General features: G+C 38.6%; 1 protein-coding gene across 2 annotated transcripts in view; it reads left to right on the forward strand.

Annotated features, from left to right (window-relative positions):
• Positions 1–12,285, forward strand: part of JADE3 (jade family PHD finger 3) — a 139,755-nt gene that overhangs the window by 116,198 nt on the left and 11,272 nt on the right. For both annotated transcript variants that reach the window (XM_043896152.1, XM_043896150.1), the window contains exon 8: positions 1,346–1,462. In XM_043896152.1, the coding sequence (XP_043752087.1) occupies positions 1,346–1,462 (117 nt within the window). The remainder of the gene's footprint in view (positions 1–1,345; positions 1,463–12,285) is intronic.

Here is a 12,285-nt window from a genome sequence, read left to right on the forward strand (position 1 = left end):
AAATGGCTACTACTTCCTGACCTAGAGACCGAACCTGCACTGGCAGGCGGATTCTTTACTACTACGCCACCTGGGAAGCCCTCTTATGGATACAGAAGTCAATTTTTTTTTTTAATTTGAGTAGTGGTTTTATTTTTCTTACTAAGAACATCCAGCTAATAGACGTGTGAAATGAATTCTGAGGTTTCTAGCCGGAGAATCAGTAATTTCCAGTAGCAAATTCCCTAGCTAATAAAGCAGATTCTTTCAAAATATTAAAAGTCTGAAAAAAAAATGTTAGAAGTCTGGAATATGACTCAGGAAGAGTTTTTTTTAAAAGAAGCTTTCTCACCATTGACCTTCTCTTAAGGTTTCTAGTACCTGATTTCTAGTACCTTTGGGCCTGTTCAAGATGTCCCTGATCTTGCTACTGTTGCTTTCTTGATGTGGGTGGAACTTGTACTTGTTTAACTGTCCTTGTTCAATGGTCCTTCACTTTTTAAAGTTGTTTCTTAAAAACACATTATATATTTTTAAAGAAAAAAGAAAACACTTCTTATCAGAAGTTGCTTGACCCCTTATTTTCATACACACACACACACACACACACACACACACACACAAATTTCCATCTTTTTTTAAAAAGCATTTCTTTCAGCACTCTCTCAAAGACTCGTTTCACTTTAAAGCTACTTTGAGTACATCGTTAGGACTCTGCTTCTACTGCAGGAGGCATGGTTCAATCCCTGATCAGGAAACTAAGATCCTGTACATGTGGCATGGCCCAAAAAAATGAAAAATAAATAAAGCAAGCAAGCTACTTTGGCTGGGGGAATGGACTAAGCTGGTAGTAGTTACATGATTTTAAAGATTGGCTTTAAAATGTTAGCATCCTCATCTTTTCTACTTATGTGCTGCAGATTGCTACTACTTTCCAATAATATTATGTCACTGCCTCTGTTTTTCATCGTTCATTGGTTAAATGAAAAAAACAAGGCGTGTGGCACCATCTCAAACATGTAAGAGATGCTAGATTTTGTGAATCTTAATTCCTTTCCTCAGTAGCTTTCTTTGGTTCCTAAGTAAAGTGTAGATATCTTTGATTCATTAAGGTAACCATGCTTAGTCTCTACTTCTGCCCTCTCCTCCTATATATGAATTGTATATATTACTGGAAATGATTGAAGGCCTGAGCAGTGGCTAGAGACAGGTTTCATTTATTCTTAGTTCCATAATAACCTTAAGAGACATGGCTTACCTCATTGTTTCAATGTTCTGAGCTGCGAGTAATACCACTCAGGGTTTGTGAAAGGTACTTCTGGAATGCCTTGGTGCCTTCTGCCTTATGGTGGTGTTTTATTTGTAGGTCAGCATTGCTTGTCCTGAGAGAATGGAACCAATCACAAAGATCTCCCACATTCCGCCCAGTCGGTGGGCCTTAGTCTGCAGCTTGTGCAAGTTGAAGACAGGTGCTTGTATTCAGGTAAGTCCAATGAGAAGTGGTGGAGTGGGTTAACACCAAATTAGCCAAACTCACCCTCCCAGTGAGAGCATCCTGCTAACTGAAAGGTACTCAGGAAGCCACCTTCCACTCACTTCTGGAGCTCTGCTACTTATGCAGACCATTTCTGGAACTGTTTTTTTGATGTTGCCTCTGGACCCTTCAGCTTATTCTTCTTAGTAGCCATAGTGGTGGTTAATTCCCATCCTTTGCTGTCAGATCTGATGAATTAGGTGAGTTCTGAAGCTAGATGATCCTGGGTGGAAACAAGCCATAACTTCTAAACAACCAGGCCCGTGTTCTTGTGTGGCTCACCCATGGAGGATGGACGACTTGAGTTCCAGGGCAGTTTGACAGATAATTCTGTTGTTGGACTAAGTGCAACTCACTTGATAGGAAAGATGTATCTAAATGGATAAATTCTGGTTTGATAGACTTGAAAGTCATTCTCAAAGGCACAATTGTTGCATATGATAGTGCAAGTAGAGTTTTCTGAGACATCTGAGGCATAGAAATTTAGCTTCTTGAAGTAGAAGTTGTAGCTGGCACACCCAAAAGCAGCATTTGGGGGGGAGGTGGAGAATGGGCTGGGAGAGGCCAGTTACACCCAGAAAAGGCAGAAATATTGATCCTTCATAATCTAGTTTTCCAGAATGTCATCTCACCTTTTATTCCAAATGTAGTAAGGTGGCTTTCCTGGCAAGAAGGGAGTAAGGGCTGACCTTCCACTCCCCAGGCCACTTGCATCGGAGCTACAGGCTGGTTCCAGTTAGGTTTGCATGTTCACCTTCTTCACAGAAAGGGGGCCATATGATGTCATAGCTTAGGGACAGTGTCTCTAGGTGTTTCATGAGGTTTCTTGCTATCTGATTCATCTTGTAGATGTCTTGCTTTAAACCTGGACCCCAAAAGCCCTTTTAGTTTTTAAACTCATTTTTACATTTGACAGGACTGCATACTTTGTCTTGCTTTTTAAAAAAAATTTTTTTTCGCTGATTTTATTTAACTATAGCACTTTAGCAAGTATAAGGAGGAAATTGTTTAAGGAAAACTATTCCCATGGGGTCTACTGCATTAACACATTGCCTTTTTAGGCTTTCCTAAGTTCCCTCCTGATTGCTCCCCACATGTGAGCTTCTTGAGGGCCATGGTTATGCATCATTGTTTCCCTAGCACAAAGGAGAATGCCTGCCCAGTGTCAGCCTATTGAATAACTATAACTGTATTTAATTGTATCATAGATTAAATGTAATATGCATTCTCCCCAGTAAAAAAAATATTTTCCATGTTTTCATAATTACCATATAGTCATTTTATAATAGCACATTGGATTTACATCCATTAATTTACTTACTGTCCTTATTGTTCTCCCTGCATTTTCCCCCATATTTACTGCTTTAAAGGGTGATTTTTTACAGCAGTTAGTAATTGGCAGCATGACTGTGATGAGAGAAAAAATGCACCATATTACCACATTCTGCCCTCTATTGTAGTTACTTACCTACAAGCCTTAGCTTCCCTAGGAGGCTGCAAGCTCGAACTGTTTCATCCTTAGATCCTCCAAACCCCTGACATGGCAGATTGACAATAAATATTAGATTGATAGGTGAATGATGAGTGAATAGATGGATGGAAAAAAACATTCTGGAGTGGGTTTTTCATTTGAGTTTAGATTCTGCATTTTGTAAAGGTATTTCCAAATTAAGACTTAATTTTTTTTTACTGAGTAAATTAGAGATTTAATGAAGTTCCAATGAAGTCTTAGTTTTTCTCAATCTTAACAGATCCAACACCTTTTTATAACAGATAATTTGTAATGCATCTATATACTACCTTTACTTTTGTAATATCTCTGCTTAGTATACTATGAATTTACTAAATGAAAGTAGTGGCTTAAAATATGGTTGTTAAAATACAGATATATAATAGCTAATTCTCAGCTTTCTTGTTGAGGTAATAAAAGAAAATACATCCATCATTTTTACTTGTTTCAACATTCCCCATCCAGTTCCTCTGTTGCATGTAGTTTCATGAACCAGCATTAAGTTCTAAGCAAGCGATAATCTGGCTTCAAAATTCTGACTCTGGTGTTTCCAGAAAGTAGTGTTAAGCAGTGAGAAGATTCAATAACACTTTTCATCACTCCAGTTGCTTTGTTCTGGTGGACTTCTCTGAATGGCCCAAACTAGAAATTTGTGTGTGTGTGTGTGAGACTGTCTCCATTTTCCATATAATGACCCTCCTTGGGAATTCAGCCATCATTATCTTGTCATGCCTTGATCCCAGACTCCACACCCCATGTATTTCTTTCTGTCTAATGTCTTATTTGGACCTTTGCTATACCACCTCAACTGTCTCCCAGATGCTGGTCAGCATCCAAAGCCACTGGAGAAATACCAGCTACATAGGATGCATAGCTCAACTTTTCTTCTTCCTTGGTTTAGGATCCACTGAATGTATACTTTCAGTAATGTCCTTTGATTGTTAGGTAACTATTTGCCAGCCTCTCCATTACAGTTATCATACATTCTTAGCTGTGCCAACAACTGGCAGCAGTGGCTTGGGTAAGAGATTTCAGCAACTCTTTGGTGTAAACAGTGTTGACTTTCTTGTTACCTCGCTGTGGTCAGTATCAGGTGGAGAATTTCTTCTGTGAGGTACCTGCCATGCTTCAATTATCATTGTGTTGATACATGGATCAGTGAAGTAGAGATGTATGCTGCTGTGGTAGTCACAAAAGTCTCTTAAAATTTTGATTATTAGGAATTTCACGTATTCAACAAATATTTGAGTGCCTAATTGTGTGCCAGGCATTGTTCTAGGCACTTTGGATTTATCAATGGACCAAAAAAGAACTTTGCACCAGGGTACTTACATTTTGATTTGAGAGAAATCAGTGATAAGCAATACATATTAAATAGCACATTATAAGACAGTATGTGCTATGGAAAGGAAAAATGTGCCAAAATATGAAGTATAGAAAGAAGATGGGGATTGTTGGGTAGGGAGCATACACTGCAAGTTTAAATAAAATGGTCAGAGTAAGACTCACCATAGTTGTGACATTTGAGCAAAGACTTGAAGGTGAGAGAAGACACTGCATATATTTGGGGTAAAAATGTTCCCAGCAGAGGGATCAGCCAGTGCAAAGGCCCCGAGACAGGAGTGTGTTTGGCCTGTCTGAGTGATAGGAAAGAGGCCCGTGAGACTGTAATGGAGTGTGTGGGAAGAGAAGATCAGAGAGATTACACAGGGATCTGATTGGTTAGGGCAAGGGTTGGCAACTTTTTTCTGTATAGGGCCAGATAGTAAATATTTAAGCTTTTCAGGCCATATACTCTGTGTCACAATTAGTCATCTCTGTCTTTATAACACAAAGGCAGCCATAGACAGTACTTAAGCAAATGAGGATGGCTGTATACCAATAAAACTTTATTTATGGACTCTAAAATTTAAAAGTCACTTTAAATCATAAAATATTCTTATTCTTTTGATTGTTTTCCACTATTTAAAAACATAAAAACCATCTTTAGCTCCTATTCATATTTCTTGGGCCACATTACAACAGGCAGTCGGCTGCATTTAGTCTGTGGGCCATGGTGTGCAAACCCATGGTGAAGGGTTCCCAGGGCCCTTATAAGGTCTTTTATTTGAGGACTTTCCTGGCTGTCCAGTGGTTAAGACTCCAAGCTTCCAAGGCAAAGGGCATGGGTTTGGTCCCTTTTTGAGAGAACTAAGATGCCACATGCCACACAGTGCTGCCAAAAGATTAAAAAAAAGAAAAGATCTTTTGTTTTTGCTCAGCATTTAAAGGGGGAGCCTTGGCAGGTTTTGAGCAGATGAGTGACATATTTGATTTATATTTTTAACAGATCACTATGGAATGATGTCTAAGATTTGCTTCAAAACAGTCTGGAGGGCAGGGTACTACAGAGGTTAAAAATGAAACAAGACAGGTTATACATTAATTATCGAAGCTGGATAATGAGTATATAATGAGTGTTCTTTATGCTGTTATGTAGATTTTTCCATAGTAAAATGTTAGAAACAAAAATAGGCACTCTGGCTGCTTATTTGGAGTAGACTGCGAGGAGGGAAGGTTAGGAACAAGAAAAGCAATTCGGAAGCTTTTATAGTAATCCTTGAGAGATGGCTGGGGTGGCTTTGTCTGGAGTGATAGCCCTGTGGAGGTGGTGAAAAGTGATTGGTTCTGGATGAATGTTGAAAATAGAGCCAACAGGATTAGCTATGAATAGGATGCGAGGTGAGCGAGAAAGATAGGAGTTGGGGATGCTTCCAGATTTTGGCCCAAACAGGGAGAAGGGTAAAGTTTCCATAAACTGAATGGAATACTCTCCAGTTAGAAGAGATGTGGAGGGAAAGATCAACATGAGTTCAGTTTTAGATATTTAAGTTTGAGATGTCTATCAGATAGCCGAGTGGAAATATCAAACTGATGGTTGTCTGTGGGAGTTTGTGAGGAAGTTTTGGACTGAAGACATAAATTTGGGAGTCATTGTGTAGATATCTTTAGCGTGAACTGGGTAAGATCACTGAGTGAGTGTGTGTAGATAGAGAGGAGAACAGTACCAAGCACTAGACCTTGAAGCATTCCAGTAGTCAGGGGAATAAGGAGAGAGAGCAGAGGAGACTAAGAAGTCATCAGGGAGACAGGAGGAAACCAAGACAGTGTAGTAGCCTAGAAACCAAGGAAAGAAAGCATTTCCAGGAGAAGGAAATGATCAGTGATGTAAAAATACTGCTGAAGTAAGATGAGGACTACACATTGATCCCTGAATTTAGCAATGTGATTATTAGTAATCTGGATGAGCAATTTAGCTGGAGTGGTGATGGCAAAAGCTACATTGCCAAAGGTCAGGGCAAAGAAATAGAGTAGGAAGTCTGGAAAAGTGGGGAAAAGAAGTTCACTCTTTAAGATGGAAGAAATAACAAGTATATACAGTCAGCCCTCTGTTTCCACAGGTTCCACATCCACAGGTTCAACCAATGGCAAACTGAAAATATTCAGAAAAAATTCCAGGAAGTTACAAAAAGGAAATTTGAATTTGCCTTGCACAGACAACTATTACATAGCATTTGCATTGTACTAGTTTTATAATGATTTAAAGTATGGGAGGATGTGCATAGGTTACATGTAAATACTACGCCATTTTATCAATATATAAGGGATTACGCATCCGTGGATTTTGGTACCCACAGGAAGTCTAGAACCAGTTCCCCGTGGATACTGAAAAACTACTGTATGTTTGCTTGTTAACATATAGAACATAACAGTATGCATGCAAAGAGAGTGACCCAGTGGAGAGGAAAAACTGTTGGATAGAGGCTTTTCTGTAGGTAAGAGAGGGGTGGCTTCAGGTAAGAGCACAGATTGTTCTTCCCGGGTAACAGACTCAAACGCAGAGTGTATAGGCACAGTATTAAGTAGGTATGCTGCCGGGAATCTGCATAGTGCTCTTTTGATTGTTATAATTTCCTCAGTGAGGCAGGAAACAGAATCATCAGCTGAGAGTTAGGATGTGGGTGAAGTCTCCAATCTGGGGAGAGAAGAGGTGTGAAATAGTGTTTTGGTTTGGGAAAGTGCAGTTTAAGTGCCAGGCTGCATTAAAGATCTTCCCCCCAGGTGAGGGAGAGTGAAATTCAGGTGACCTTGTGAAGTGTGGTTGTGTTTTTCTCCACCTATGTTCTGCTTATACCAATATACTGTATTTGTTTACTGCTTTTGATTCCCATACAGGAAACAAGATTCTAAATTACTTACCAGTTTGGAATTAACTTAATGGTGGCTTAAAAGGGAAAAGGGGTTTTGGTCCCTTTCCCCACAGTAAAACTAGATGTCAGCTATGGAAAACAAAGCCCACTCTGTTAGTATAAGCAGAATATGGGTGGGGGTCAAGTTTTATTAGCATCATTGTTTTTCAGAGGTTTATTTAAGGGTATTTGTGATTAGTCACACACATTTCAAGTACTCTGCTTTATAAACTCTCTATGGAGATTTCTTACCTGTGAATTGTATTTATTCTTCCTACCTTCCAGCAGTAGGGAATACCCACATCTCTCCCCTTCTTTGGATTTGGAAACATTCATTTGGCAAGGATAGAATCTCACACTGGTGGTTTTGGGATCTAGACTAGCCACTATCTACAGCCTCTATATCTGGGAGCTAGAACATTTCTTCTGAGGATGAAAATTTCTGGATTTCTGGGACAGATCCTAAAGACTGGGTTCGAAACAGATGCCCCAGACAGCTCCGAATTTTGCCTAGACCATGGACATACAGTCCATCTGCCACCTTTCCAGAATTCCTTTAGGGTCCTTATGTATCTTATCTTCAAGCCCCATTCAGCCTAAATCTAGATGTTTTAGGCCTTCCCTGAGGAAAAAACAAAGAAAGAACAGTTGTTAAAAATATGATATTTGAAGCCAGATTCCCGGGGTCCAAATCCTGATTCCATCTCTTGTTTGTTATGTAGTCTTGAAGAAGTTACCTACCAGATCTGTTCCTCAGTTTCCACATCTATAAATGGAGATGATAAAATAGTACCTACTTAAGGAGGTGGTGAAGAACTTAACACAGTGCCTAACAGATACTGAATACTCAGTAAATATGTGTGGTACTAGTAGTTGTACTTGTTATTATTGTTCATACTAATATTATTTCCTGGCATCAATCTGACTTTGTTGATGTAAAGTCCTGGCATTCATCCAGCCAAACTGAATAGAATCATTAAACATTTGGTGCTGGTGTAGGTGCCCCTTTTGACAGTAGAGGAATGTGGGCATGTCTGGAGTTACATGCGTGTATATTGAAGTCAGAATAAATTGGTGGGCAACCAGGAGTTTACTGTTAGGCTAATAGTAAATAGCTTTTGACTATGAGGGAAGTGAACTTTTTAAAAACAAGTGAAAATCTTTGACAAGTGGGGAAATGCAAGTATGTCTACTCAGTGACTATTAAAGGTGGTACTGGTAGAGAAGGAAATTAAATATTAAGATTAAAGGGCACCAAAAAAATAAGAGGGAAAGCATCTTAATATTTTTTTCATCTATTCCAAATTTTATTTGTGAATACAGATTGTTCCTGTACTAAGATATTTCTGGTCCTTGCCTTCAGGCATGTATAGTCTATTAAGGGAGACCAGATACAAACATGAGGAAAGTTAAGTAACACTCAAGTGATATCACCCATCAGACCTTGCAGACCCTTAGGGATAAGAGATCAGAAGGACTGGTGGCCACTGTTGGTGCTAGAGTTTAAGTACATAACAGCTAAATAAGTTTTGTAGGCTGACTTTGAACCATTTATGACATGGTGTCAGTGACCAGACTTTGAGAAAATTGCTCTGATATCACCCATTTGTCTGTTCACAGATCATTGGGTATTAAGGGTAACCAAATGGACACTGCCCTGCAGCAGGATAAGAATTGCTGAGGACAAATGCACCAGGCCCATGGTGTTCAGCGCAGATGTTATCTGCTTTTGAGGAGTACACACTGTTTTCTTTTAGGGCGAGTAATAAAATATTTATTTAAAGAGGCAAGAAACAATTTAATTCCTAAATCAGTCTCTGGTGTTCTTTTTCAAAGATTTTTATTCTAACCACCCTATCTGATTCAATTCTCATCCCACAAGAAACTCCAACTCCCCTTACAAATGTGAACATGTAAGGATAGCATTTTCCCTCTAATGAAAGTATTTCAAAAACTCATTTCTCTTCTATAATTTCTGAAAAATAAGTAGAAAATTATTTCTTTTTAACCCCTTTAAAAGTAAACCACAGTGAGATATTACTTCATACTCATTAGGGTGGTAATAATAAAAAAAAGCAGACAATAACAATTATTGGCAAGAAGGTGGAGAAATTAGAACTCATGTGTTGCTGATGGGAATGTAAAATGCATAACTACTGTGGAAAACAGTTTGGCGATTCTTCAAAAAGTTAGACATAGAGTTACTGTATGTCTTGGTAATTCCACTTCTAAGTATATATACCTACAAGTTAGAGGTCCCCAAGACCACCCTCAAATTCAATAATTCATTAGAAGTACTCACAGAACTCAAAAACATTTATACTCATGGTCATAGTTTATTACAGTGAAAGAATACAGATTAAAATCAGCAAAAGGAAGAGGTACATAGGGCAGGGTCCAGAAGAGACCAGGCACAGAGCTTCCAGTTTCCTAAGTGGAATCTTGTGGACAGTGCTTATTTTTCTCAGATTGGTGTATGATAATACACACAGAGTATTGCCAACCAGCAAAACCACCCAAGCCTTGGTGTTCAGAGATTTTATTAGGAGTTGGTCACGTAGACATGACTGACCACCTGCATAGCTGGACTTAGTCTCTAGTCTCTCCAGTCCCTCCAAAGGTCAGGCTGATACCACATAACTCAGAGCTTCCACCATAAATCACATTGTTAGCAGAGACTCTGACATGGCCCAAGGCCTCCAGGTAAATAAAGACACTCTTATCAGACAGGACATTCTGAAGGTTAAGAGGTTACCTCTCAGGAGCTAGAGGCAAAGGGCCAAAGTTTTCTTTGGCAAAGTTAATCCTTTATTGCACATTACCAAAGAGAAGTGAAAACATACATCCACACAAAAACTGGACACAAATCTTCATAGCAGCATTATTTCATAATAGCTAAAAGGTAAAAATAGTCTAAATGTCCATCAACTGAAGAATGGATAAACAAATGTGGTATATCCAATATAATGGAATATTATTTGACCATATTTTAAAAAGGATGAAATTCTAATACCTGCTGCAACATTGAAAACATGCTAAGAAAGAAACCAGATATAAACTGCCACCTATGATTCCACTCACATGAAATGCCCAGGCTAGGCATTTCTATAGAGACACAAAGTAGACTAGTGGTTGCTCAGGGCTGGGATTGGGAACAGGGAGTGGCAAATAGAAATGAGATTTCTTTTGGGGATGATGAAAATGTACTGGAATTACAGAGTGGTGATGGTTGTACAACTCTGGAAATATATTAAAAACATTGAAATGTATACTTAAAATTGATGAGTTTTGTGGTATGTAAATTATATCTCAGTAAAGCTGTTCTTTTTAAATGGGCATTAAAATACCACCACCCCTGTCACCTTAAGTGATTACAGTAGAAATGAGATATATACAAAAGCATTTTGTTTAATAGAATGTGCCAAATATATATTTTGGGGAAAAAGTAAAAAGTTATTTGATTGGTTAGCATTTCTCCTTTATCACCGAGATACATATTGTGGACTTCCAACTTTGAGTATGACCTAGAATATGACCTTTTTTGAAACTAGATGGATTTTATGGCAGTTTCCTAGGGACATTTCATTTTTCATCTAAGTACCCAATTCTTGTTCATGTTATTGTCTTTTATTTTGAGTAATTTATATTTATGTCTCTACATTTTATAAATTTGATCTAAGAGAGATGATCTGTTTTTAGCTTCCCATTAGTAGTAGTTTTATGTCACACGCTCATCTCCTGAACAGAAAACATTCCTTTTGCTTTCTCTTCCCATATTTTTGTCTATTAAACAGCAGAAGAGCACTATGCCCAACATTTTTAACCTTTTCCTATGGAATGCCTTTTGCTACTTGTTTTTTAAACGGCCAGCTAGTTTCTTAGTCAAGGGATAACAGAAGGAATCCAAATAAAACTATAGTTTGGGCTTTTCATCATCCTTGTTTTCATGAGACTTTTCAAATCATAAAATTTTTAAGGATACAAATTTCAATGTAACAGAACAAACTCTCCCAGTTGAGCTAAGTTGGGGTGGGCTGTTTTAGGAATGCAGTAAGTGGCTAGAGTACCACTTAACTGAAAAGTAGGAGTTGAGGGTAGGGGGCAGTTTAGGTAGAAAATCAGGTACTTTACAGGAAGTACAACTACTAATGGGCTTCCCTGGTTGCTCAGACAATAAAGAATTCACCTGCAATGCAGGAGACGCAGGTTCAATCCCTTAGTCGGAAATATCCCCTGGAGAAGGAAATGGCAACACACTCCAATATTCTTGCCTGGAGAATTCCATGGACAGAGGAGCCCAGTGGGCTACAGAGCATGGGGTTGCAAAGAGTCAGACACGACTAAGCAACTAACACTTTCACTACTTTTCACAAGTAATAACATGTGTGAGGTTGTATAAGATGATCTCTGAATTGTTGTCCATCCCTGGAATTCTTTATCCTGTGAAATTAGATTAAGTGGAATCTGCTCCCATTAAAGCTTCGGTGGTTGCCAGTATTCTTTTTTTTTTTAATTGGAGGATAATTGCTTTACTATGTTGTGTTGGTTTCTGCTATACAACAACACAAATCAACCATAAGTGTATGTGTGTATACACACACATATATACACACACACACACACATATATATATATATCCCTTCACTCTTGAGCCTCCCTCCCAGACCCCCCCATCCTACCCCTCTAGGTCGTCACAGAGTGCTGGGCTGGGCTTCCTGTGTTATATAGCAGCTTTTTATTAACTATCTATTTTACACATGGTAGTGTATATATGTCAGTGCTACTCTCTCAATTCCTCGCACCTTCTCCTTCCCTCACTGTTACCACAAGACAGTCCTATATGTCTGTGTCCTTCCCTGCAGATAGATTCATCAGTATGGAATCATTTTTCTAGATTCCATATATATGCATTAACACACAATATTTGTTTTTCTCTTTCTGACTGACTTCACTCTGTATAACAGGCTATAGGTTCATCCACCTTATTTCAACTGACTCAAATTCGTTCATTTTTATGGCTGATATTCCATTGT

This window comes from Cervus elaphus, chromosome X, assembly GCF_910594005.1.
Source record: "Cervus elaphus chromosome X, mCerEla1.1, whole genome shotgun sequence".
In the NCBI taxonomy this organism is placed as follows: domain Eukaryota; kingdom Metazoa; phylum Chordata; class Mammalia; order Artiodactyla; family Cervidae; genus Cervus; species Cervus elaphus.